Source organism: Zootoca vivipara, chromosome 13, assembly GCF_963506605.1.
Source record: "Zootoca vivipara chromosome 13, rZooViv1.1, whole genome shotgun sequence".
In the NCBI taxonomy this organism is placed as follows: Eukaryota; Metazoa; Chordata; class Lepidosauria; order Squamata; family Lacertidae; genus Zootoca; species Zootoca vivipara.
In genome coordinates, this window is record NC_083288.1 from 41,337,454 (window position 1) to 41,362,238 (window position 24,785).

At 47.3% G+C, this 24,785-nt stretch overlaps 1 protein-coding gene across 6 annotated transcripts in view; it reads left to right on the forward strand.

The window, feature by feature from the left end:
* Positions 1–24,785, forward strand: part of TEP1 (telomerase associated protein 1) — a 67,732-nt gene that overhangs the window by 19,688 nt on the left and 23,259 nt on the right. For all 6 annotated transcript variants that reach the window (XM_035134664.2, XM_035134663.2, XM_035134662.2 and 3 more), the window contains exons 11-31: positions 390–499; positions 1,484–1,574; positions 3,656–3,833; positions 4,604–4,823; positions 6,623–6,769; positions 8,820–8,894; positions 10,817–10,938; positions 12,166–12,228; positions 12,549–12,692; positions 13,575–13,751; positions 14,766–14,886; positions 15,428–15,552; positions 17,914–18,030; positions 18,139–18,256; positions 18,981–19,175; positions 20,573–20,763; positions 20,879–21,032; positions 21,174–21,353; positions 22,457–22,549; positions 22,687–22,819; positions 23,028–23,178. In XM_035134664.2, coding sequence (XP_034990555.2) covers positions 390–499; positions 1,484–1,574; positions 3,656–3,833; positions 4,604–4,823; positions 6,623–6,769; positions 8,820–8,894; positions 10,817–10,938; positions 12,166–12,228; positions 12,549–12,692; positions 13,575–13,751; positions 14,766–14,886; positions 15,428–15,552; positions 17,914–18,030; positions 18,139–18,256; positions 18,981–19,175; positions 20,573–20,763; positions 20,879–21,032; positions 21,174–21,353; positions 22,457–22,549; positions 22,687–22,819; positions 23,028–23,178 — 2,905 coding nt within the window. The remainder of the gene's footprint in view (positions 1–389; positions 500–1,483; positions 1,575–3,655; positions 3,834–4,603; positions 4,824–6,622; positions 6,770–8,819; positions 8,895–10,816; positions 10,939–12,165; positions 12,229–12,548; positions 12,693–13,574; positions 13,752–14,765; positions 14,887–15,427; positions 15,553–17,913; positions 18,031–18,138; positions 18,257–18,980; positions 19,176–20,572; positions 20,764–20,878; positions 21,033–21,173; positions 21,354–22,456; positions 22,550–22,686; positions 22,820–23,027; positions 23,179–24,785) is intronic.

Below are 24,785 nucleotides of genomic sequence, written 5' to 3' on the forward strand. Positions count from 1 at the left end.
TTGCTTTATTCCTCTTTGTCTGTTTTTTTTCCTTTTGCTCATCCTTGATTACTTTATATGCTGTTCTGAAAGCCATTTTGGTTGAACAGCAAGGTACAGCTGCTCTAAATAAGCACATTGTGTTCCTCCTTACCATCAGACCACTAGGATTCTGCCTGTAGAAGAAGCATGCCTTCCACAATGTGAAAACTTTGGCTTGTTTTCAAAATTGAGGAACCTTCTGATCTGAATCTCGAATGTTAACTAGGCTCTATCTAGGCAGCTTCAGCATGAGTGGGAGGGGATGTGCTGCCTGCAAGCCTCAAAATTATTCTTGTGTTGGTGCAGAGTTCTGGCTTTGGCCCAAAGTTTTGAATCCCTTCCAAGCTTCTTCTGTTGGCCTTTCGCAGATGCAGGGAAGCTGCCTTTCATGGCCATGCTGCGGAATCTGCGCAACATCTTACGGGCTGGCGTGAGCGATCGACACCACATGCGGCTGCTGAAGCGCCTGGAGGACAAGGTGAGGCCCTCGTACAGCTTTTATTTATTTGCAACAGCAGCATAAAGGTAAAGGGACCCCTGACCATTAGGTCCAGTCGTGACCGACTCTGGGGTTGCGGTGCTCATCTCGCATTATTGGCCAAGAGAGCCGGCGTACAGCTTCCAGGTCATGTGGTCAGCATGACAAAGCCGCTTCTGGCGAACCAGAGCAGCACACGGAAACGCCGTTTACCTTTCCGCTGTAGCGGTACCTATTTATCTACTTGCACTTTGACGTGCTTTCGAACTGCTAGGTGGGCAGGAGCTGGGACCAAGCAACGGGAGCTCACCCCGTCGTGGGGATTGGAACCGCCGACTTTCTGATCGGCAAGCCCTAGGCTCTGTGGCTTAACCCACAGTGCCACCCACGTCCCTCAACAGCAGCATAGGAAGGTCAGGGGATTTGCCTCTCTAACCCAGGATTACGGGGTTAAACTCTCCAGGTTCTTTCCTAGAGAGAGGTCACTTGCCACCTGAATCTCAAGGCTCTCATCCTTTTTCTGCTGTGTTTCTAGACACAGGTTTGTGCTTCAGAGCTCTGTGTCTGAGTGCTTTTTCTTACTTTGCCTTGGCCCTTTGACTGGTCTTGTATTGCAACAAGAGCATGGCTTCCATTTGCACCTATGGGAGAAAAGTAAAGTATTTTTTGGGGGGGGGGAACTGTTGGCACGGCAGCAAAATCTGCCCCTGATGGACAACCTTAATTTCCAGTACCTCGGTTGTAATAGCAACTTTAATGCTCAGTGCATTGATTTAATCCAGGCATAGGCAACCTTGGCTCTCCAGATGATTAGGAACTACAACTCCCATGATCCCTAGCTAACAGGGCCAGTGGTCAGGGATCATGGGAGTTGTAGTTCCAAAACATCTAGAGAGCCAATGTTGCCTATGCCTGATTTAGTCTGTTCAATTCCCACCCCCACTGCCCTTGCTTCTCCTGCTGACATTTTTCTTCCCCTCCCAGGAATCCGTCATCCGCAGCAGGCAGCTCCCTTTCCGGTTCCTTTCAGCCTTCAAGGTCCTGAAAGATCTGGAAAATGACCTCAGAGAGAAGGGTAAGGCCTGTGCACCACCCAAGATGCACTAGAGCAGGGGTGTCAAACTCAAATTCATCGGGGGCCGCATCAGCAGTTTGGTCACCCTCAAAGGGCCGGTTGTATCTGTAGGACTATGTGTCCACTCTTTATTATCATAAATTATTGTCACTGCATTCAATTATTACTGTTTTTTGTAATAATGTAAGTAATAACTAGCTCTGAAAGCAGAAACATAGTCAGAATAATGGCAAGTAGATATTCAAATGTACAATTATTGTACAATTTATTGAAAAATGATTTGTGGTAACTGCACTGGGTAGTGGAGGCTCGCTAGGGTTTCATGCAGGACCTTTGCAGAGCTACTAGTACCTGGAGATGCTGGGGTCCTTCTGCATGCAGGACAGATGTTCTGCCAGTGAGCCACCACTCTTCACCAAAGGGACTGGCTGAGGTTGACTCACTGAAGCTGCTCTCCTGGTTCCAGGGTTTAAGGGCCAGAAGTATAAAGCAGCATCCTATGTTTCTGAGGAGAGGGAGAGGGAGGGGAGGGGAGGGGAGGGGAGGGGAGGGGAGGAAGGAAGGAAGGAAGGAAGGAAGGAAGGAAGGAAGGAAGGAAGGAGTGGGAGGGAGAGAGGAAGGAAGGAAGGAAAGAGGGGAGAGAAAAAAGAGTAGGAAATAAGGAAGAGAATAAAGAAGGAAAGAAAAAGAAAGAGGGAGAGAAGACGGAAAGGGAGAAAGAAGGAAGGAAGTAGAGGGAAAGAAAGAATAAGAATGAGGGAGAGGAAGAAAGTTGGGAAGGACGGAAGGAAGGAAGGAAGGAAGGAAGGAAGGAAGGAAGGAAGGAAGAAAGAAAAGAGGGAGCAGGAGGGAGAGAGGAAGGAAAGAAAGAGGTGAGAGAAAGAAGAGTAGGAAAGAAGGAATAAAGAAGGAAAGAAAAAGAAAGAGGGAGAGAAGACAGAGATAAAGAAGGAAGGAGAGGGAAAGAAAGAATAAGAACGAGAGAGAGGAAGAAAGGAAGGGAAGGGGGGGTCGCCGCCTTGATTCAGCGCCAGAAAAGAGCGCAAAGGGACCCAGGGGCAAAAAGCATTTCCCCGGCCCCAGCTGTTTGTCGGCGCTTTGTTGGCGCAGCGCTTCAGCAGCAAGGTCCCACTGCTGAGTCCCGCTGGCTGGGGCGCTCGGCGGGCCACATGACGAGGTCTGGCGGGCCGGATTTGGCCCCCGGGCCTTGTGTTTGACACCCGTGCACTAGAGGGTCCCACACTCACCTTGAGTGCATTTGCCTGACTGGAATGTGCCTGTGTTGCTACCTCTTGCCTTGCCCAGGAGGTGTATGTGCTTGTGTGTGTGAACATCTGACTTCTGCATGGCTGTCATGTAGCTTGCAGTACAAAAGTAATGGTCCTATCCATTGCTCCTCCCGCTTCTGCCTCTGGCCCCAGGGGCCACTGGCATGTAGGCTCCGTAACAGGGCAGTTCAGCTTTACTTACCAAGCTGTCCGCAATGGAACCCATGGCCTGCACCCTGCCTTGTTGCACTGGTGGGAGAAAGCGAGCCCCAAATTGGATGCCCCTTCAGCCCTTGTGCTGCCTTCCCAAAGCTGGATAAGTGAAGCAGCAGACTCTGGTAGGGGCCTAGAGCCCTCACACCTTCTTCCCAGAGCCTAGCAACTTGCTTATCTGGCTTTTGGAGGGCAGTGCGAGGGCTCTGTGTGTGAAATGTTGGTGAGGGCCGCATTGGACTACTCTGCCCCTTGTGGAGGGGGACTGTCCATCAGCCTGAATAAGGTTCCCCACCCTAGATATGAAATGGATTCATTCACTGCTGGCCTCAGGTGTCAGTGATCTAAAAAACAACAACAGAGGGAAGGTTGATGATGGGGAGGGGGTGTCTATGAAAGTGAGAATGGCAAAAGGGATTGATGGAGTTTGGCTGGGTGACTTTCAAAGCACCTGAGTGAGGTAGTATGGCAGCAGGGGCAGCTAGGTTTTCTGTAGGTGAAACGAATTTGCAGCAGCCTTTGAAGGGAGCCAGGTGGGCTGGGAGTTGCTGGCTGGGATAAACACCTTCCCTCCCTCCTCTCTTTCCCCCTGCCCTACAGAGACCCCCTTCCCTAGCAACAAGGACATCATCCTAAGGATCGTACAGCGCCATGGGCTGAGCATCTCCTACAGGGGGTCATCGCATTCTTGGACACGCCGAAGTCTGCGTGGCTGTCTGGAGATCCCTGTTATCTTCAGTATGGTGAAGCGTGAGAAGAGGAAACTCCTGAAGACCAGGTTAGCGATGGTGCTGGCTGTGTGGTGAGAAGTGAGAGACGGACTGTTCACATCAGACGTGCAGGGAAGCAAGAGGGGAAGTACGTGCTTCCACAAGGAGGCGAAAGTTCACTCTCGCCCAGCATCCTATTCGGCCAACAGCAGCCAATCAGATGCTTCCGAGACGCTTGGGAATTACAGGAGGGGAGAGTGCCTTTGTGCACGGGTGGCGCTGTGCTCTAAACCACTGAGCCTCTTGGGCTTGCCAACCTAGCAGTTCGAAAGCATGCCAGTGCAAGTAGATAAATAGATACCACTGCGGCAGGAAGGTAAATGGTGTTTCCGTGCGCTCCGGCTTCTGTCACAGTGATCCGTTGTTTCAGAAGCAGTTTAGTCATGCTGGCCACATGACCCGGAAAGCTGTCTGTGGACAAACTCCGGCTCCCTTGGCCTGAAAGTGAGATGAGCGCCACAACCCTATAGTCGCCTTTGACTGGACTTAACCATCCAGTGGGCATCTGATCAGCCACAGTGAGAACAGGATGCTGGAATAGATGTGGGTGTGAGATCTGATATAGCAGGGTACTTGGAGAGAAGAGCACTGTGCCATAACCATTGTCTTTTTATTCAAGGTTGTTTGTATATTTCACCTATTTTTTTAAATAAAAACATAAACACTACATCTCCCTTTGCTACAAAACACTACAGGGGAGGCTTCCATCATTGCAGCGGTGGCACAGGTGTTGACTGGCATGTGTATATTCAATGGTTCCGTCTGTCTTACTTTACAGAGAGATTCGCTGCAGCCACGCCCTCCTGCAGCGTTACCAGGAGGCTCTGGAGAAAGCAATCCACATTGCCGTTCGGCACAATCTGCCCCCCATCCCTGGCCGCACCCTCATCCTGATAACAAACTCAGACATGTTTCAGCCCTACGTGAAGGCCCAGGATCTCTGCTGCCCCAGCACCAACGGGCAGGATGACACTGGACAGGCCTCCGAACCGCTTACGGTTTGTTCGTCTTAAAAGCAACATTTATCTCTGTTTTCCCTTCCCTGTTGACTTGTTCCATAATAGGAGCTGCATCAGGGTGAATGGGCTACTTCCTCGCCAACCTTGCTTGGCCCCCACCTGTCTATTTCCTTCCTTACAATCAGTCCAGAGGGTGTCCCTGGCTGCCACCTTCCTCCCGAGTTCTCTGTATTGCCCTTGTAGAACTCAAAGGTTTGCCCTCCCTCCTAACTAGTTGACTCTGTCATTGGCTTCGGATCCACTGTTGAATTCATTTATATGCCGCTTCTAAGCAGTTTACAAATGTAAAATCAGTCCTAAAACCCATACCTGATTGAAATACATAAAAACAATTCATCAGAGCATTAAAACATCTTTAGTTTAAAATGTGTAAATAAACTAGTTTAAAAGCGTGACAAATCAGGTAAAACAAGAAGAATTCCCAAGTTCGGGCAAGTGCTTGGCTGAACAGGTGTGTCTTCAGCAGCCTGCAGGATGCCAATACTGATGGGGCTCCTTGTACTTCAACTTCTTGCCCTATTAATATGACAACAGCCCCCCCCCCCATGCCCAGGCGCATAGCAAGGGAGGGGCGAAGGGGGTGGGCCGCCCTAGCTCCACTCTGGCAGGGGCCGCGCCCCCGGGCCCTGGCCCCCTCCACCCGAGCAGGAAGAAGCAGAGCTCACCGGCCGAGCAAAGCAGCAGCGCCAACCCGGACACACTGTGCATGTGCGGACATGCGCAGTCCATCCTGGCTTGTCCTGACGTGTGTGTTGTGCGTTGTGATGCATGCGTCAGGATGCATGTGCGCTGCGGAGCGATGCCCCGGCCCCAGGAGGTGCTGCCCCGGGCAGTCAAGTGGCACCGTTCGCCCCTGCCCCTGCCCCCCCTTACAACCAGCAAAATGTACCAGTTGTTTGCAGGAACTGTATGTTTGATTCATTTAATCTTCAACTTTTTATTATTTTAGTATTTGTACCCCCTCTGTTTGACTTAAAATTAAATGCGGATGCTGGCTTACAACCTAATTTTTAAAACAGCTGTCAACCTCAGTTGTTATGTTTGCACTTTTTGTTGTTGTTAATCAATAAAAGTAAATAACAACAACAATAATAATAATAAATGAAACACCTGCTGTAGAGGAAAAGGTAATGTTGGATAATGAGTAATAAAATCCTCTAGTCAGTAAAAGAGAAATTTCAGCTCGGTAGGCCGAAAAACTTCTTATTTTTCACACAACACCAGCTCAGATGCGAGTTTCTGCAGCAAGATGGTTCCTGCCATTCCCTTAGTTTTAAAACCTGTGTCTGGAAGTTGCAAGATAATAACATGTAAAACAGCCTCCTGAAATTTCTTCCTGGGAAATCCACTGGTGATTTGAGCTTGCCTCTGGCAGATATAGTTATATCTAGGATAACTGAGGGTTGCTTCCAGACTGCAGCTGTTTTTAGGTGGGATTCAGTCATGTGCCAATACCAGCAATTAAAGTAGCTTTGGACTCTTGCTGACCTGCTTGGCTCCCCTTACCCCTCCCCAAAATCCTTGTGTGACAAGGGAAGTATGGAATAAGTGCTCCTTAGTTGCTTGACAAGACATCGTCTAAACTCCCCAGAATCAAATCGGTGTGGATGCTCAGTGAATAGATCTTCTGGAAGCAGCTTGGCTCTTTCCACATTAGAGCCAAACAAAGATTGGGCATGTTGAGGCGACTGCTTCTCTAGCCATAAGGGTGGCCTTCAAAGGGACTGGAGCTTTGCATACGTATTTTTTAAAGGAAAGACTTGCTGTCTCTCCTCTAGAAGCTGGATGTGGCCAAACTGTTAGGCTCCATGGTGCATTTTGCGTCGGAGGAAGCCCAGATTCTCTTCAGCCACGAAGGACAAGAATTCAGGCCTGCTGCCATGACGGGCTCTGTGCTGACGGATGTGCAAACTCTGCGGGATTTGGTAAGACCTGGAATTGGGGTCTGTGTGGAATTCGTTTTCCTGGTCCAAGGGTGTGACTTATTCCTCTTCCTTCCCCCTGCCCCGGGCAGGTTCTGAATCATAACAGATGAGGAAGATAGGAAGCAGAGTCAGCCCATTGATCCACCTGCTGATTGGCAGATATAGTTCAGAGAGGGCTATCTCCTAATTCTTCTGGGAGAGCCCAGGGTGGAACCTGGGACCTTCTGCATGCCAAGCAGGTGTTCTGCCACTGAGCTGCTGCCGGCTCATGCCAAATAGGATTAAGCAAATAATGATATGGGAGAGAATCAGTCACATCTCCCTAGCCCTTTCCATACTTACCTGGCATTTTCAGCTTATTAAGGGCATGTTCTTTGCGAACTTTGCAACCCAGATCACAAGGGATAAATTTAAAATGGAGCTGAGTTCTGAGCTTGCAAAGAGGAAGTGTTCCATTTTTTTTTAAAAAAAGGAGGGGTTACAAACTCCTGTTACAGCTTCCCTTTTTCGTTGTTTTGTTTCTCGCCCCCTGGGCAAAATGCCACCACCTGAACAACATTTAAAAAAGAAAAAATAGACGCAAATTAGCTGAGAAAGAGGGCAGTGTCTCTCTCTGTCTGTGTGTGCCCGTACACCTGTTTTTTGTTTCGGACACGCCGACTGCTTTCATGCAGTGTGTGAAAGGTTGGCCAAGGGTGACCCTCTGACACAACGGAAAGTTTAGTCAACTCTTCTCTCCCCCCCCCCTTTTCTTCCCCAACCTTATACTATTTACAACATTAATCTCTCACATTGAATGTGCTTGATCTGTAGAAAAGACACTATGACCTGAAAATAGAGACAAAACCACTTCCGCGCCTGCGTCGGAGGTGGTGTTGTGAGCGTCATAACCCGAACACATGTGCAGGGGCTGAGAGCTCAGCCCCTGAGCGATTGGAGGGTTCCTGCCTGCATCAGTAGAGGGCCGACCAATCTGGTCGGCTGGGGGGGGCATGTCCTGCTTTCTATAAGCAGGCATAGGGCGGGAACCCGCTCTCTTTCTCCCTGCTCACCAGCTGCATCGGTTCACCCGCCCACCCACCCTTTAGGCTAGCTTTGACCTTGCTATGGAGTTCAGTTGGTCGCCTTGGTTAGTCAGGGGAGCCTGGTAGGACTTTTCCCACTTGGGCTAGCCAAGGGTTTTTTTCCGCCTACCTCATAGCAATTCGTCACAATTATTGGTTTTGGCGGAAGGCATTGGAAATTGCATTAGAACTGAGGAGGGCAGGTAGCGCCATCACCTGCCCTGCAAATGGAGGAGTATTCCGTTAAAGGATTCCGGGGGCGTGGTCTGGTCCGAAACCTAGGGAGGTTAGGGCCATAAGGCACGCCCCTAACAGTGATCACAGGAGGAGTTTTGGTTGATGTACATCACTGGGGCTCCTTACTGGTGGTTAACTCTTCCCGGACTTCCAACACACAGGTTGGAGTCGGACATCGATGGTTAGGGTCCAATGCCTAAGCCAATACCGCTCAACATCCGTAACCAATAAAGTTGTGGCCTTTTCGCCCATTTTAATCTATCACATGTGTCAAGTGTCTTCATTTTCATTGGGAGGGAGGGACACAATGCACGTACTTTTAAATCATTTTTTTTAAAAAAATGTGCACAGGAGCCCTCAAAAAGCACTCTGTCTGTGCTGGTTTTGCAATGTATGTTTTTATTCCCCCCCTCCCAAATTATACAACAACATGGGAGTTTAGGGCTTGCAGTATTTCCTGTGTGTGAGTCTTTTTCAATTTGGTTTCCCTTTTCTCACAAGAAAGGCTTGCCCGCTGCTCTAGGCCAAACAGGCCTTGCCTCAGGATCCCAAGAAGCTACGCTGAACACTGAGCTCCGGACCATTATTCCAGCTAGCTCAGGTTGTCCACAATAGTGACTGGCAACAGCTCTCTAGGATTTCAGATGGGGGGGGGTCTCTCTCCCAACCCTACCCAGAGATGCTGAAGCTTGAATCTGGGGCTTTCTGCACCCACTCACTGTGCCTGTCTTGTTTGCTTCCACCTCTAGGGTGAATACTACACCTACGAAGAGGATCACAGAGTCAGAGACGTCATCATGGACCTCATCGCTCGCCGCCAAAAGGTGAGTCTCTGGGCTTGCACTGTGGATGAATTAATGGACCACAGCCTCTTTATTTGGGTGGCTACCTTAAGAATGAAAGGAAGGGGTTAGCTAATTGATTTGAATTTGAGCACGACTCAATAAAGCACTCCTTCATTTCCTTTTAAAGCGGTACTTATATTTGTTACATCGGGACCCAGGTGGCGCTGTGAGTTAAACCACTGAGCCTAGGGCTTGCTGATCAGAAGGTCAGCGGTTCGAATCCCTATGATGGGGTGAGCTCCCGTTGCTCAGTCCCAGCTCTTGCCAACCTAGCAGTGCGAAAGCACGTCAAAATGCAAGTAGATAAATAGGAACTGCTCCAGTGGGAAGGTAAACGGCGTTTCCGTGTGCTGTTCTGGTTTGTCAGAAGCGGCTTTGTCATGCTGGCCACATGACCTGGAAGCTATACGCCGGCTCCCTCGGCCAATAATGCAAGACGAGCGCGCAACCCCAGAGTCGGTCACGACTGGACCTAATGGTCAGGGGTCCCTTTACCTTCCCTTTTTATATTTGTTACAGCAAACACAGTGTTGGAATTCGTTTATTTAAAATGAGTATATGCCGCCTTTCAGAGCGAAAATCTCTGAAAGGTGACGCACGTTGAGACCATAATGCACAGTATCTCTTCCGGGCAACAATACAAAGCTTTTATTATTGCCAGCAAATGAATCTTCTTGGATGGAGCCTGCCATTTGCAATTTTTATAACGTATATAATAAAACATGTGCCCACTTTAATGAAGGGTGCCTTTTAAATGATTGCGTCTGAAGCTACCTTGTACCACACCAGACATTAGTGTGTGCTTTTAGTGCCAGGTGAAGACCCATTTATTCACATTTGCATTTAAAAATAATTTGGGATCCTCTTCATATCAGGACTTACATTTCTCTCTGTGGATTAAAAAAGCGTTACACTTCCATTTATTGATCAAATTTATATCCTTCCTTCGAAAGGAGGAGCCCCTTTTGGGTTTTGTTTATTTGCATTTTAAAGCTCTGCTTTTTTCTTCTGTCACTTGTGATGTGCCCAGAGAACTATGTTGTTGGGCAGCCTGTATAAATGGGAGAAGGTGGGGATCCAAAGCCCACTCCTGACTTAAGGAATGCTGAAGCCAAACAGCAACAGCCACTGCCCTTGTGCATGCAGTGAGCCTCCCCAAGGCTGTCCTCTTTTGGAAGCAGTGTGCTGGGCTGTAGAATGATGACCCTTTGGGCAGTGACAGCGAGGGGGTGGTGTGGCCCTGATGCAATGAACCATAGGTAAAGGGGCCCCTGACCATCAGGTCCAGTCGTGTCAAACTCTGGGGTTGTGGCACTCATCTCGCTCTATAGGCCGAGGGAGCCGGCATTTGTCCGCAGACAGCTTCCGGGTCATGTGGCCAGCATGACAAAGCTGCTTCTGGCGAACCAGAGCAGCACACGGAAACGCTGTTTACCTTCCCGCCGGAGCGGTCCCTATTTATCTACTTGCACTTTGATGTGCTTTTGAACTGCTAGGTTGGCAGGAGCTGGGACCAAGCAACGGGAGCTCACCCCGTTGCAGGGATTCGAACTGCCAACCTTCTGATCAGCAAGCCCTAGACTCTGTGGTTTAACCCACAGCACCACCTGGCTCCCTACAATGAACCATAGAGGATGCTATTCTAGGGTAGTGTTAGGCAGTTCTGTGAATCTCCTTTGGGAACAGAGAGCCTCAGTCTGGGGTCCCAACTCCTCCGAGCTTTCCATGGTTTTGCAGAGCGCAGCTGCTGAATGATTTAATTTCAGTTCACCAGTGAACGCTGCTGGTTAATGGGGAAGGCCCTGTGAGGATTAGCCATGCACTCAGGCGATTAACATTTACTTTGGGCTTCTGCAAGTCCCTGATTCCTGCTTGCTTGCTTCTCACTTCTCCCACCCCAGGTGGACAGAATTCTTCTTCTGAGCGCTGAGCCCCACGTCCCGCTCCTTGGCTCTGCCCTTTGGCTGTATCGCCACCATGTGTCCCCAGACTGCCTCTTTGTCAATGTCTGTGCGAATGCTGCGTAAGTAGGGGAGAAGTCGCAGGGACTAGGGAAGCTGCCTTATACTGAACAGGTGCATAGAATCAATCGTAGAACTGTAGGGTTAGATGGGGGGGGGGGGCTCAAGGATTGACCAGTTCAATTCCTACCCGCTGCAATGCAGGAATCTCAACATGTGGTTCCCCCATCCATTTTGAAACCATAACGCACCCTGCTTAGCTTTGGAAGTCTGTTTCAGCTATTAGTCTTTCCCAATCCCATCCACTTAATCCAGTGCTTTTGGGAAGACTGATAGCAACACGTTCTTAAGTAAATGTATCCAAGTTCTTCATGTGCATTACTGGCCAATAGGAGATTTCCCCCCTATATAGCTCTCCCCCCCCCCACATGCTCTGCCTTGGTAGAGAGAGCTACAACCCTTCTTTGAAGATAATTATTATATATTTACCGTTACCATGGCTTTTTCCCTGACGGGACTCAAGACAGCTTACAAGAACTGCTAAAAACTTAGAAAAATCAGTCATTTTTAATTGTATCATTTCATTCAATTAATCAGTCATTTCATTCTATCACTGTTTAATTGTATCTTAAACTATTTATTAACTCATTAAGTCATCTATTGAAATATTTTCTGCCCTTATGTAGTAGGCAGCTCCCCATTGATATACCATATTTTTCCATGTATAACATACCCCTGTGTATAACACAACCCCTATTTTGGGGGGCTCAATATTGAGAAAATGGGGGAAGATTGCCCAGAGTTATTGAGCTTTTTTTGGGGGGGGGGAGATTGCCCACAGTTGTTGAGCTTTTTTGGGGGGGGGGATTGCCGACAATTACTCACCCGCCAAACCGCCACTGCCAATCACATGCATCCATGAAGCCAGCAGCCAACAATCGCACGACCGGCCGCCGCCGCAGCAAATCACAAACAGACCTTGCCGCAGCCACCATTCCCCCCCCCCAAACGCCACTGACAATCTCCTGCTTGAGGCACCCACCAATCACCCGTCCCATCCCAGCACTATCCATATATAAGACGACTCCAAATTTTTAGCATTTCCCCCCAATAAAATAACCTCGTCTTATACACGGAAATATACGTTACTTGCATTTCCCACTTTTATTTTTTTTATAGCTCTACCTGGGTTTGGAGCATTAGAGAGTGGGGGGAAGCATGGGGGGTGTCTGGTGGAACACACCCCATAAACTTTACTGAGTGCTGTTCCTTTCCCTATCCAATTTTAGGAGTTCAAGTACTTCCGGTTCCAGGAATGTTGTGATAAGCGGGTTCAATGAGCAAGTGCTCAGGTGAGTCTCAGAACTGAGCAAATGCATGGGAAGCAGATGCAGAAGAACTGCTGGTTGGCATGACACTATTTACCAATGTGTATTTACATCTTTGTTCTTTTGGATAGCCCAGGATTAATTCTGCAAATGGTTGCTGAAAGCCAGAAAGGGATTTTTTAAAAGTGTTTTTTATGAGCGTTGATGGCTGGTGGCTACTAGCAGTTTGGCATGCAGCCAGCCATGGAAACAGAAACCTGAGAAGCACCTTGTTCATTTTTGTGTTTTGTTTTTGTTTTTTTGCATTTTGTGCTGGGTTGATAACCCCTTTCTGTATTTTGCAGGTTTATGGCCGAATGTGGCAACTCCCGGTTCCTAGAGCATGTTGGGAAGGCCGATGAGATCCATGGCCTGCCCAAGAAGCGAAAGGCAGCAGCGGCTGAGGTGGAAACCAGGGTTGCCTCCTTGATACCAGCCCCCAAGAGCAGGTGACTGTGAACTGAAGTTTATGAGAGAGGACTTGGGTTGCCCTACAAGTGGAGCTTCGTAAAATTTATATACTGCTTCATTGTAAAAACAACAACAACCTCGAAGCGATTCACAGAAGGAATAGCAGGTTAAAAACAACTACAGTGGTGCCTCGACGTACAAATTTCATCCGTTCCGAAGGCACCTTCATAGGTCGAAAAATTCGTAAGTCGAAAAGCGCCATTGGAAACGGAAAAATTCGTAAGTCAAAGCAACCCCATCTAAAAATTCGTAAGTCAGAAAAACCCTATCTAAAACCGCCACGGTTTCCGTTTGGATGTCGAGAAATTGTAAGCGTGCCGCCATTTGCCCCATTCGTAAGTCAAAAAATTCGGTTGTCAAGTCGTTCGTAAGTCAAGGTACCACTGTATTTAAAACATCTAAAAAAATTTTTTAATCAACAATAAGTTAAAATCCACATCAAAACACCAATCCACATTCGACAAACTGAATAGGCTAAACAAAAATGTATTTAGCAGGCAGCAAAAACAGTACAGTCGTACCTTGGTTTTCGAACAGCTTAGTTCTTGAACGTTTTGGCTTCCGAACACCACAAACCCAGAAGTGATTGGTTTGTGAACTCTTTTTGGAAGCCGAACGTCCGAGGCTTCCATGGCTTCCGATTGGCTGCAAGAGCTTCCTGCAGCCAATCAGAAGCCACACCTTGGTTCCCAGACGTTTTGCAAGTCAAATGGATGTCTGGAACGGATTCCGCTCGACTTCCAAGACATGACTGTACAGTGAAGGCACCTGCCTGATCAAAATGGCCGAGTGAGCACATGTGGTGCTCAGACCTCTCAGGGTTATGACTTCTTTTGTATCCTGCATCATTTCCCTCGTAGGTGGCGCTCCGTCAGGATTTTTGTCTCCTCCACCTTCCGGGACATGCACGGCGAACGGGACCTGCTGATCCGCTCCGTCTTCCCTGAGCTACGAGCCCGGGCAGCCCAGTTCTGCCTGGCGATAGAGGACATCGACCTCCGCTGGGGGATCACTGAGCACGAGAGCCAGCAGAACAAGTATGAGGAGAGGAGGGGAAAGACCAGGGTTATTTGGGGGTGCTCCAAACTTCCTCAGTTCTGCATACCAAAGTCAACTTGTCTGATAGTTGAATTTTAGTTTAGCTCAGCACCCTTTTACTACACTTGGAGGGTAGTAGCCTAGCTTACAGGGTAGAGGGCAGGCCGTGTGGCCCATCCACAGTTCTACTCCTCCAGTCCTTCTTTGCTACTGCCTGAGGCAGCTGCATCACTTTGCCTAATGTTTGGGCTGGAGCCTGATGCCCACAATTGCCACCCCCAGTCTCATATCTGTAATTTCTCTTGTGCAGTTCGGGGGGGGGGATCTTTTCGAATTTGTTCTTTGGAAAAGTGACATGGGAAGCTGCCTTATAATTATCCACACCTTTGGTCCTCTAGCTTAGTACTGTCTACACTGACTGGCAGCAGCTCTCCAGGGTTTGGGGCAGGAAGTCTCTCCCAGCCCCACCTGGAGATGCCGGGGGTTGAACTTGGGCCCTTCTGCATACAAAACAGATGCCCTACCACTGAACTGTGGGTTCTAATGTGCAACAGCCAGTGTGGTGTAGTGGTTAAGAGCGGTAGACTCGTAATCTGGGGAACCGGGTTTGTGTCTCCACTCCTCCACATGCAGCTGCTGGGTGACCTTGGGCTAGTCACACTTCTCTGAAGTCTCTCAGCCCCACCCACCTCACAGGGTGTTTGTTGTGGGGGAGGAGGGGAAAGGAGATTGTTAGCCGCTTTGAGACTCCTTCGGGTAGTGATAAAGCGGGATATCAAATCCAAACTCTTCTTCTTCTTCTTCTTTCCCCTATTGACTTGAGTGAATAAAGAAAACACAGCATCAAAAGTTTCTGTGCGTCGGAAGCAAGGCATTATGGGAGTTCTGTCAGAACACCTTGACCTGTTTTTCTTCCCCGTGTAACTTGTCTCCTATAAATGCATTTAGGAAGGTGGTGGTGGGATTGGAGGTTCAGCAGACAGATGTTCTAAAGGTTCATCATCTCTCTCTAGGCAGCTGGAGCTCTGCTTGTCAGAAGTCTGTCGGAGTCAGCTGTTCATTGGGATCCTTGGGGAGCGATATGGCCACGTCCCTACGGAGTATTCCTTGCCAGATGAACCCCATTTTGAGTGGGTGAGTGAAGAGACACTGAGTTTGCCATTTCTAGTGCTGCTCCGTTGCACTTAGGGCCCAGGAGGAAGCATCCTTTCCCAAACAAAACGGGCACAGTCTGGTTAGCAGTTTTCTCCTTTTCCTACACAAGATATATATATATAAAAAAAATCTGCTCGCCACATGAGCAGCATTCTGGTATGTGCATTTCTGTTCCCAAAGGGTTTTCCCAGCATAGCTCACAGATCTGTGAAAAGAATGCACTCCCTATTCTTAGCCTTGCGATCTTAAAAAAAGGCATGGCACAGAAAGAAAACTAATTGGGAGAGGGAGAAGGAATCACCGTATTGCATGCACACGAAAGCTCATACCAAAATAAAAACTTAGTTGGTCTTTAAGGTGCTACTGAAGGAATTTTTTTATTTGAACTTCAAGGGGAAGAGGATGTGATGAGAACTGACATTAAAAGAGCAAGAATGCAGTCAAAGAGAAGATGACCTCAAAATGGCCCTAAGGAGTCTTTGAGGTTGGGTTTTGCAAAGCTTGTATGTCGTTTCCGCAGGTGAAGTCTTACCCAGCGGGCCGCTCCATCACTGAGCTGGAGGTGGTTCAGTTCCTGAACGGTTGTGAGAACCCTGCTGCATCATCCAGGGGCTTCTTCTACCTCCGGCAGCCAGACTTTCTTGAGTAACGCATTTTGTTTTAAAATATTTCCATATGCTGTAATGTAGTGTAGCTTAATGCTCTTAATTTTTTAAAAAAAATCAATTAACCTGCCCTAACCTATAATAGTTATTACACAAAAGCACCAATACTTCTGCTTTATACCTCAGTCGGCAGAGCATGAGACTCTTAATTTCAGGGTCACGGGTTCGAGTCCCGTGTTGGGCAAAAGATTGGGCATTGCACTAGATGACTCTTGTGGTGCTTTACAACTCGGGTTATTTGCTGATCCCAATGGAAAGGGCACTTTGGTGCAACATTTTCCAGATGCCACGCTGGGCTGAAATTTGGCATTCTGGAGGAGAATCGTGCATCCTGAAGATTCATGTTTCTTTTGAGTAAAGTAAGCCCATCAGATCTCTAGTCGTCTCTGTCAGCTGTGGACAAAATACTTTGAATTGTGTGAGTATCTGGTGAAACTGTAGGATTGGGCTTGTGAATGGGGCTGTGTCCCTCTGATCCCTCCCTTTTTGTCTTCCTGTGAGTTGTGCTTAAGAGAACCTTCATTTACCCTGTTTCTCTAAGGACCTCAGGATTAGAGATGTGTAGACCTGTGGGGGGAGGGATCAGAAAAATTGGAAGAGCGGTAGGCGCGTAATCTGGTGAACTGGGTTTGATTCCCCGCTTCTCCACATGCAGCTGCTGAGTGACCTTGGGCTAGTCACACTTCTTTGAAGTCTCTCAACCTCACTCACCTCACAGAGTGTTTGTTGTGGGAGAGGAAGGGAAAGGAGAATGTTAGCCGCTTTGAGACTCCTTAGGGTAGTGATAAAGCTGGATATCAAATCCAAATTCTTCTTCTTCTTCTTCTTTCTTCTTTCTTCTTCTTTGTTGTCATCGTCGTAAGTTTTTGTGGGCCCCTCAGGCCTTCTCTACTTTGGGTACAAAGTTCAAAATCTTCATAACAGCCTTGCAAAGTAGGTTTTGGCAAGAGATAGCAACTGGCTCAAGAGCATTGTGGTTGAGTGGGGTTTTGAATATCATGTTTCCCTGATCTTACTCTGTCTCCACTACAACACATAAGCTTTACATCTGGCATACATTATGGACATTAAAAACACATTTGTGCATGTGTGCATACAATTTGTAGTGCTTCTGAGGGGAGGCAAGGAGCTCTCCAGGGTCCTGAAGCTCCACTCCCCCCACAGTACAGTACTGTGACAACACCTCTGCTCCAAACATAAACTCTGGTTATAGCTATGTTGTTTGTGCTAACCTCAGAGGATTGCAACTCTTGCGAGAGGTGCTGAGAATTTAATTCATTGGCCTTCTTGTCTCTCTTGGGTATCTCTTCTTTTGCATGTGCTTGCGGAATCACATTTTTTTCAGTATCCCTTGGTATGCAACCATGATACGTACAAGCAAAGCTACAAAACGGTTTGGAAAGATGTTAAATCTGATTTGGAACATGACCTGAGATTCCTCTAGCTGTAGGCCCACAAGAAGAGAGTGAAAGACATCTGAAATAATTGGGGTGACAAATTTCCCTTCCATTGTAAAATTGCATATATGGTGTGACTGTAGAATAGCTGATCACAAGCAACTCCCATCATAAAAGGGAGATTGAACATGAATAAACATGGACATGTTTATTGCAAAGCAAACTGGTTTCTTGACCAGTTCCTTTGAAAGAAGGCATGGCTCAGGAGGGACAATGGATTATAGTCATCATCCTCATCATTTTATTTGTATGCTGCCTTTCCATAGTTGCAACTACGCTAAAGGTGACTTACAACATGACAAGGTTTACATAATTACAAAATTACATAATTACAAACATGGCAGAAGTCATAAACAATAAAACACATCAAAACATACACAACCAGATGGAAACAATTTCCATGTAAATCATAAGATCTAAAACTAAAGATACAACAATAATATCAATAACAACGAGCTCTCTCAACCCTCCATAACCCCCCCCCCCAATAAACTTAGTCTTACCTCAGAAGTCAAATGGAATCAGTTCCAGAAGTGTGTTTGACTTCCAAAGTGCAGCTTCTGATTGGCTGCAGGAAGCTCCTGCAGCCAATAAGAAGCCGCTGAAGTCCTGTTGGATAAGCTTCCAATTTTCAGTCGTTTGGGAGCCAAAACGTATGAGTTCTGGGGCGTTCAAGAACCGAGGTACGACTATATATGCATATGTGTATAACTCGTACCCAAACTTCTTGGTTGTCCAGCTTTGGATTTTCAACCAAAACACCCAGGTTCTTTCGGAAACATGAAACTTGAAAGCAAATCTCACAGAATGTGGGTTTTCCTTTGATTGAGAATTGTGGTCTGTCATAATCTAGTGCCTCTTTTCTCCTCTGTCACTCTTGGCAGCTCCGTGCCAGAAACGTGGAAGGCGGATTTCGTGGCTGAGTCAGAGGAGGCCAAGAGCCGGCTGGCAGACCTGAAGGAGTGCATTGAGAACCATGGCAGCCTGGCTTCGTGTAGCAGGTGATGGGAAAGGGATATTGGTGGGGGTAGTGAGAGATCCCAAGACCCTTCCACAAACATTTTCATTATCTGTGGATTCTCTCCTCTCCTTCTTTTCTTTTATATTAGATACGTTTGTCAATGGGGCGGGGTTGTCCAGGGCAGGCCATATGTCAAGGGGCTTGAGGATTTCGGTGTCAAGGTCCTGCAAGATGTATGGGAATGCCTCCGGTGCCAGTTTATAGAGGTAAGGACTGAAAAAAGCAAGCATGTTCGGTTTTTCGCTTAAAGTACTTTTTGCATGGAGGGAAGCTTGTTCCCAGCAGTTATGTCTACAAGCATCCTCTGTAACAGCGAGTTTGTGGAGTGGGAAGAGTTCCCCAATATCCCCCTTCCCAACAGCAACATGCCCTCCAGCAAGGAATGTAATAAGTTTTAATCTCAAGGTCATGAGTTCGAGTCTGTTAGGCGAAAGCTTCCTGCATTGCGGGGGGATGGACTAAATGAGTAAAGAGCGAAATGTAATGGAGGCTTTTCAGAGGCACAGTGAAGAACATCAACCACTCTTGCAAAAAAATTTAAGATTTAAAAAGATCTTTATTTTGATATTTAAAAAATATAACAAAATATGACATAAAATAACATAACATAATATAACATAACATAACATAGCCATAACATAAACGCACCAACTACACCCAAAAAATATAACGTAATCTACTATAACATAACATAACATAAACATAATATCAGATAGCCCAGAAGAAGAAGAAAAAAACCAAAAACAAAAACAGAAAAGCAAAAATAAAATACAATAATCAACCTTTTTTTTTAAAGGCAAATTTTTATTTCATTTTTAAGACACTGCAGTTTAAACCTGTGGGTGTTTGTCTTTAAACCAATCACCCTTGGGTGCCTGTCTGCCTTTCTCATCAATTCCTCTTCCCTGCTTTTACACCCCCCCCCCCAAGGGAGATGGCTCCACTCTGGCTGATGACAAAGCAGAAAAGGAGGAAGAAAATGGCCTGCAAGACTCTTTCCAGGAGTTGCAGCAGAGGAGGTTTTGTGCCCGGGCAAAACTCATCCACACTGTGGCTGCCCAGCTGCATGGAGGAAAGCTCTGCATTGTGAGAGGAGAACCTGGCCAAGGGAAGACTGTCTTCCTGGTAAGTAAAGGAAGCGAGATTTGGAGTTGGGAAGGAGTTGGTTTGTGGATGAGTCACTAGATACTAATAGTGAACTCGATTCTCAAAGTGTGTAGGTAGCCAGTACACCATCCATGCACCAAGGAGATACATTTGCAGGGTTGGGGAAATGTCTTGGTTTGCGGTAGTACAAAAAAAAGTAAGAGCCAATAAACCTAAAAATGCTAAAGGGGAGGACCTCTAAATGTCCTAACGAGAACTGAGCATGTTCAGTAACCATTGAACGCTGACTTTTGGGGTTGGGGATGGAATTGAGACTGGGTGATAAGAGGAACTGGAACAGAACAGCCTAGCAAAGGCAGGCAGGCTGGCCGGCTAGAAACTGCTGGTGTGGTTAGCTACCTTTTAAATTAATTTTTTTGTTTCCTGACATTGTCCCTGGGAATGACAGCATGCTATTTGCAGGATCATTCCACTGGGATGCTTGAAGTGGGGAACGTTAATTGCTGCTGGGTTTTACAGCATTGCCCACCCTTTCAAGCAGCAGTAAAGCTTTCATCAAAAGAGGGTCAGTGTTTAAGAGGGTTGGACTAGGACCTCACAGACCAGAGTTCAAATCTGGTTTTACTTGTTATTTTGTATTATATTTACTGTTTTTAATTAGGTTTTTGTAATTTTGGATTATGCGGAATGCTTTATCTGAGTGGATGTAGCAACCGAGTAATTTCGTTGTTCCCGCAAGGGGACAATGACAATAAAGATATCTTATCTTATCTTGCACTTGGCCCTGAAATTCAATGGGTTGACTTGGGGTCAGTCAACCCCCTCTCTCCCTCTTCTTTCAGCCTAACCTCTACCTCACAGGGTTGTTGTGAGGAGAAAGTAGGGAGGGGAAAACCCATGTTTATCACCTTGAGCTGCTTGAAGGAAAGGTGAGATATAAATGAATGGATAAACCTGAGAGCTGAGGGGATAGTGACTTCCTCAACCCACGGAAAGCACATATTTTTCATGACTAAGGTATTTGAGAGCAGAAACTACTGGAAGTTTATAGAAGATTCTGGAATGTACTGGAAGACTCTGGAAGGTAGATATTGTTTTGACTAACTCAGGGTCACATGGAGCCAGGAGAGATGAAGTCCTGGGCTCAGCAAGCTGCTTTATCTCTTTGCTCTCTTACTCTGCTTGTGCATTGTATGGAACGAAGTTTTTGCCTCAGTAAAGTTTTTCTTTTACTGTGGATCTTTGACTCTGCGTGGTTCTTTTTCATTTACTGCAAGACACTGCTGTTCGTCAATATTAGCAGGGAATAAAAGCTAGGAGACTGAGTTCTGGGGTCGACACTGGCCAGGCCTGATTTGGCTCTGCTCGGACCTGTTGCTGAATCCTCCTCTTCTACTGTCTTCCTTTTACCTCAGGCGGCCCTTTCCCAGGTGCTTCGAGCAAAAGCCCCGCAGCAGAAAGAAGACCCTGCTCCCAGTTACCACGTCGTGACCCACTTCACCCAAGCCCGGCCTGATCAGGCCGAAGCCCAGGTCATGTTGGGCCACCTGTGTGCCCAGCTGAGGAAATTGCTGGAGCATCCTCCAGCCCCACCCAAAAGCTACAGGTTAGCACGGCAGCCATCTTGAGGAGCCTGGTTTATTAGGGGTGATGCTGCTTCACCTGCAAGCTTGCTTCACCTGTGTAAGAGAATAAAAGAGGGCTGCTCTGTTTCCTTTCAGGGGGCTGGTTGGCCAGTTTGAGTCCCTCCTCCATTCTGTGGCCCTGTGCTTGAAGCGACGCCAGTCTCTGGTGGTTTTGGTGGATGGCGCTGACCTTACCTACACGGCCGGTGGGCAGCTGGTTTCTGATTGGCTGCCCGAGGAGCTGCCCCAGGTGAGCTTTGTAGCTACCCTCACCTGTGTGTGAATATAGCATGCATCCTTTCCCACCAGCCACATGCAGATGATGGCCCAAAGTTCCCTTGCACCTGCTCTTTGCATGAACCTTCTGTCTGTTCTCTGACTCTCCCTGCAGCGAGTCAGCCTTGTCCTCAGTGTCTCTGAGGGATCTGTACTCCTTGGGTCTCTCAAGCGGCGGAAGGACGCCTTCTCCATTCCCCTTGGACCTCTGGACCCCCCTGACCGAGTTGCCATGGTCCGCAAAGACCTGGCCTTGTATGGCAAAAAGTTGGAGGAGTCGGCTTTCAACAACCAAGTAAATGGAAAAATGTTGTGTTTGGGGGTTGGATGTCAGGATTGAATTATTTGATGGTGTGGTCTGGAAAGCTACAAGTAAGCTGTGTAAATTCTGGGACCTGGACTGTTCTGCACAAGTGTGGGATTTAAATATCAGTTGTAGGATTCCATGTCCAGGGCTGTTCAGCCTTTTCCTTTTGGTTAAGTTACTAGCCCTCATGGAACTGAAAATGTGTGGGCAATTCCTGGTATGGTTTTGAAAAGGAATGCATGTGCTGGGGTTAAAGAGAAGGAAGCATGCTGTTCTAATGAACATTTAGTGCTTGCTTGCTTGCTTTTCCCCATGTAACATTGGTAAAGCACATGCAGAATTTCGCTCCTTGCACCGTGTTGACTCTTGAGCACCACCTATGTCCCAGTGCAGGTTCCAGATCAGCTGTGAAGTGGTTGGTCTTTGCTTGCTGCTCCACCTGTGTTTTCTTCCTGATTATTAATGAGAAAGAAGCAGGGAAGAAAAGGAGTGGTTTTCCTGGGCTATTCAGAGACAGAAGATGGCCTAGTAGCGGCTGGAGAACTACTGAGTCCTGGATTCAAATCCCGACCCTGCCGTGTAACTCTCTGGGTGACGTTGGGGCCAGCCACTGTCTCTCCTTCACCTAACCTACCTTGCAAGGATGGTTGAGCTCCTGGGAGGGACAGTTGGGGTAAAACATCGTGTCCGTGCTTCTCCCCTTTCCCCCTCCAATGATAAATTCTCCAGTGGTTAGAACGGAAATGGGGAGCCTTTTTTAGATTCAAGGGACGCATCACATTCTAGGCAGTCTCTCCTGGGGGGGGCACATGCCAGTGGTGGGCAGAGCAACAGATGTAAACTGTACGTGTTGTATAGTAGGGTAGTTCGTTCACACAATCGCAGGTTCCGTTCTGTAGGCAAACAAAGGGCATTACTGGAGTTCAAGCACACATTTTAGGTAGGCAAAAACACCTGGAGGGGCTGCTGAAGGCCCCAAAGGGTAAAGAGAAAGGCTTGGGGAGCTGCTTTTTTTGGGGGGGGGGCTGGGGCCTGAGGCCGCCCAGGTAGAAGATGCTTTGAGAGACTTGATTCCGCCTGTTGCCCTGCAGATGCGGCTGGTGCTCCTGAAGCGAGGCTCCCGGCAACCTTTGTACCTGACCCTGTTGACTCAGGACCTGCGGCTCTTTGCCCTGTATGAGAAGGTGAGGCAGCTGTTGAGACGGATCGGGGGTTGGTGAGGAGGAGCATCACATGGCTCCAGACCTCAAGGGTCTTTCTGCACAGTTTGATCATCTGTTTCTTCTCCTCTCCCCTCCGCCCCTCCTCTCTTATCCACAAGCTCTCGGAGAGGATCCAGAAATTGCCTGTGTCACTGCCTTTGCTGCTGCAGCACCTGCTGGGCTGCCTGGAGCAAGATCACGGGGAGGAGATGGTTTCTGTTGCCCTCGTGTGTCTCTGGGCCAGCAGAGATGGTAAGTCCCACGCGAGGGGGGAATTAAACGGTGACATTGCGCACAGACCAGAGGCTATTGGGCCTGTGAGCTATTCAGGTTCCAATGGCACTTGATCTAGAGCAGGCCAGTTGTTGGGGGACACTGGGAATCATAGGCCTGGAAGGCGCAGATTCCCTCACCCCTGGGCCTACTCTGAGAAGATGACTGTGGTCGTGACCCTCTGCAGGCCTAATGGAGCGAGATCTCTACACCATCCTTGGTGACTTGAAGGACCTGAATGGGATTGACTTCACCATGGAACACGCCATCTGTGTTGAAAGACAAGCTAGGAGCCATCCCATGGCCCCCTTCTTTGACTTCCTGCGGAGCTTGAGGGGGTGAGTAGTGATATTAAATTCTCGAGAATAATCTTTTGGAGAAAATTCTCGAATATTCTCGATTAATGAGAATATTAGAGAATTTTATTTTAAAATAGAAGAGAGTTCATTTTATTGCATTGAAAACGATATAATTTTAATGCATTGAAAATGATATAATTAGATAATATACATGTTTATTCATGGGTAAACTTGTTCAGATGGCAACCAAAAACTATACAGATACTTTTATTCGATGGGGCAATGCAGTGAATTCACATTGTTTGATTTTTTGCACCAAACTTGAAATTGAAAATTCAATGGAATGACTCACGTTAATCACTAAGCCTGGCACTAACCATATATTTACCATCAACTTTGAATTCTAATTATGTTGTGTATGTATGAAAGGTTGTTTTTAAAGTAAAAGGAATATAAAAAAAACCTCGGGTCAGCTATATGAGTACGTTCTTTAATAAGCATATCTACATGGTACAGTATTTTCAGTGCAGCACTAATAAAATCAATATAAAGTTTAAAATAAATGTTATTTCCAGAAAATAAACACAAATAATCAGTAATGACAAGTTACATAACACCAGAAATGCAAATTACTATCTGCTTAGATAACTGATAAATTGTCACAAGAAAGAAATTTATTTTAAAAATAGGCTATAAATTTATATTGACTCCTCAAACGTCTTAAGAGGATAAGTCACCATCTTTGTCTCCACTGGTAATGGAGCTTTCAGTTCCACACTGATCATCTGCGAGATTATAGAACGAAGTTGATGGTTGTGTAAAATTCAGTGAGCTTGTTAGGAGTTTTAAGTTATGAGCTACATATGTAAGCTTTCCTGCTCTGACTATAGTAAGCCTATTCCTTTTTGTTGAATGAATAAGTCCATAAGTACTGAAGCTAAGTTCTATTGCAGCTGTCGTTGGTGGAATATTTAAAATATCCACAGCCACTCTGCTAAGCTTTGAACCAAAGCATGTGGGTTGTAAAACTGGTCCTTACATTAGAATTTACAGTTTGTGGAGAGTATTCTCCAGAGAATTTTCTAGCAGAGAATATTTTGGAGGGTAGCTGCATCCTGTTCCGACAGCAGCCAGCTGGATGCCTTTAGGAAGCCCACACAAAGCTGGCCATGAGGGCAATTGTCCTCCTCCATTTTGTTGCCCAGCGGCTGGTATTCAGGTGGCAACTGCCTCAGAACATGGAGAGTCCATAGGCTCCCTTTGGAGTTCAGGGCAAGCCTGTGCATAGCTGCCAAGTACCCCGTTTTCCCTGGGAAACCCCGTTTCTTCTTACCTTTTCCCGGCGGCCCCCCGTATCACTTCGTCTCCCGTTATTCTCCCTTATATTCTCCTGCCGGCGGCCATCTTTTTTTTCTGATTTGCCCATCTATGGGCACTGAAAATGGCCAGCGCCGGACACCTACGCATGTCTGGAAGTGCGTAGACGCGACTTCCGGTGTCGGCGGCAGCCATTTTTGGTGCCCATAGATGGGCAGAGCAACACCGGAAGTTGTGTCTACGCACTTCCGGACATGCGTAGATGCGACTTTTGAAGCCAGCGGCGGTCATTTTTGGTGCCCATAGATGGGCAAAGCGACACTGGAAGT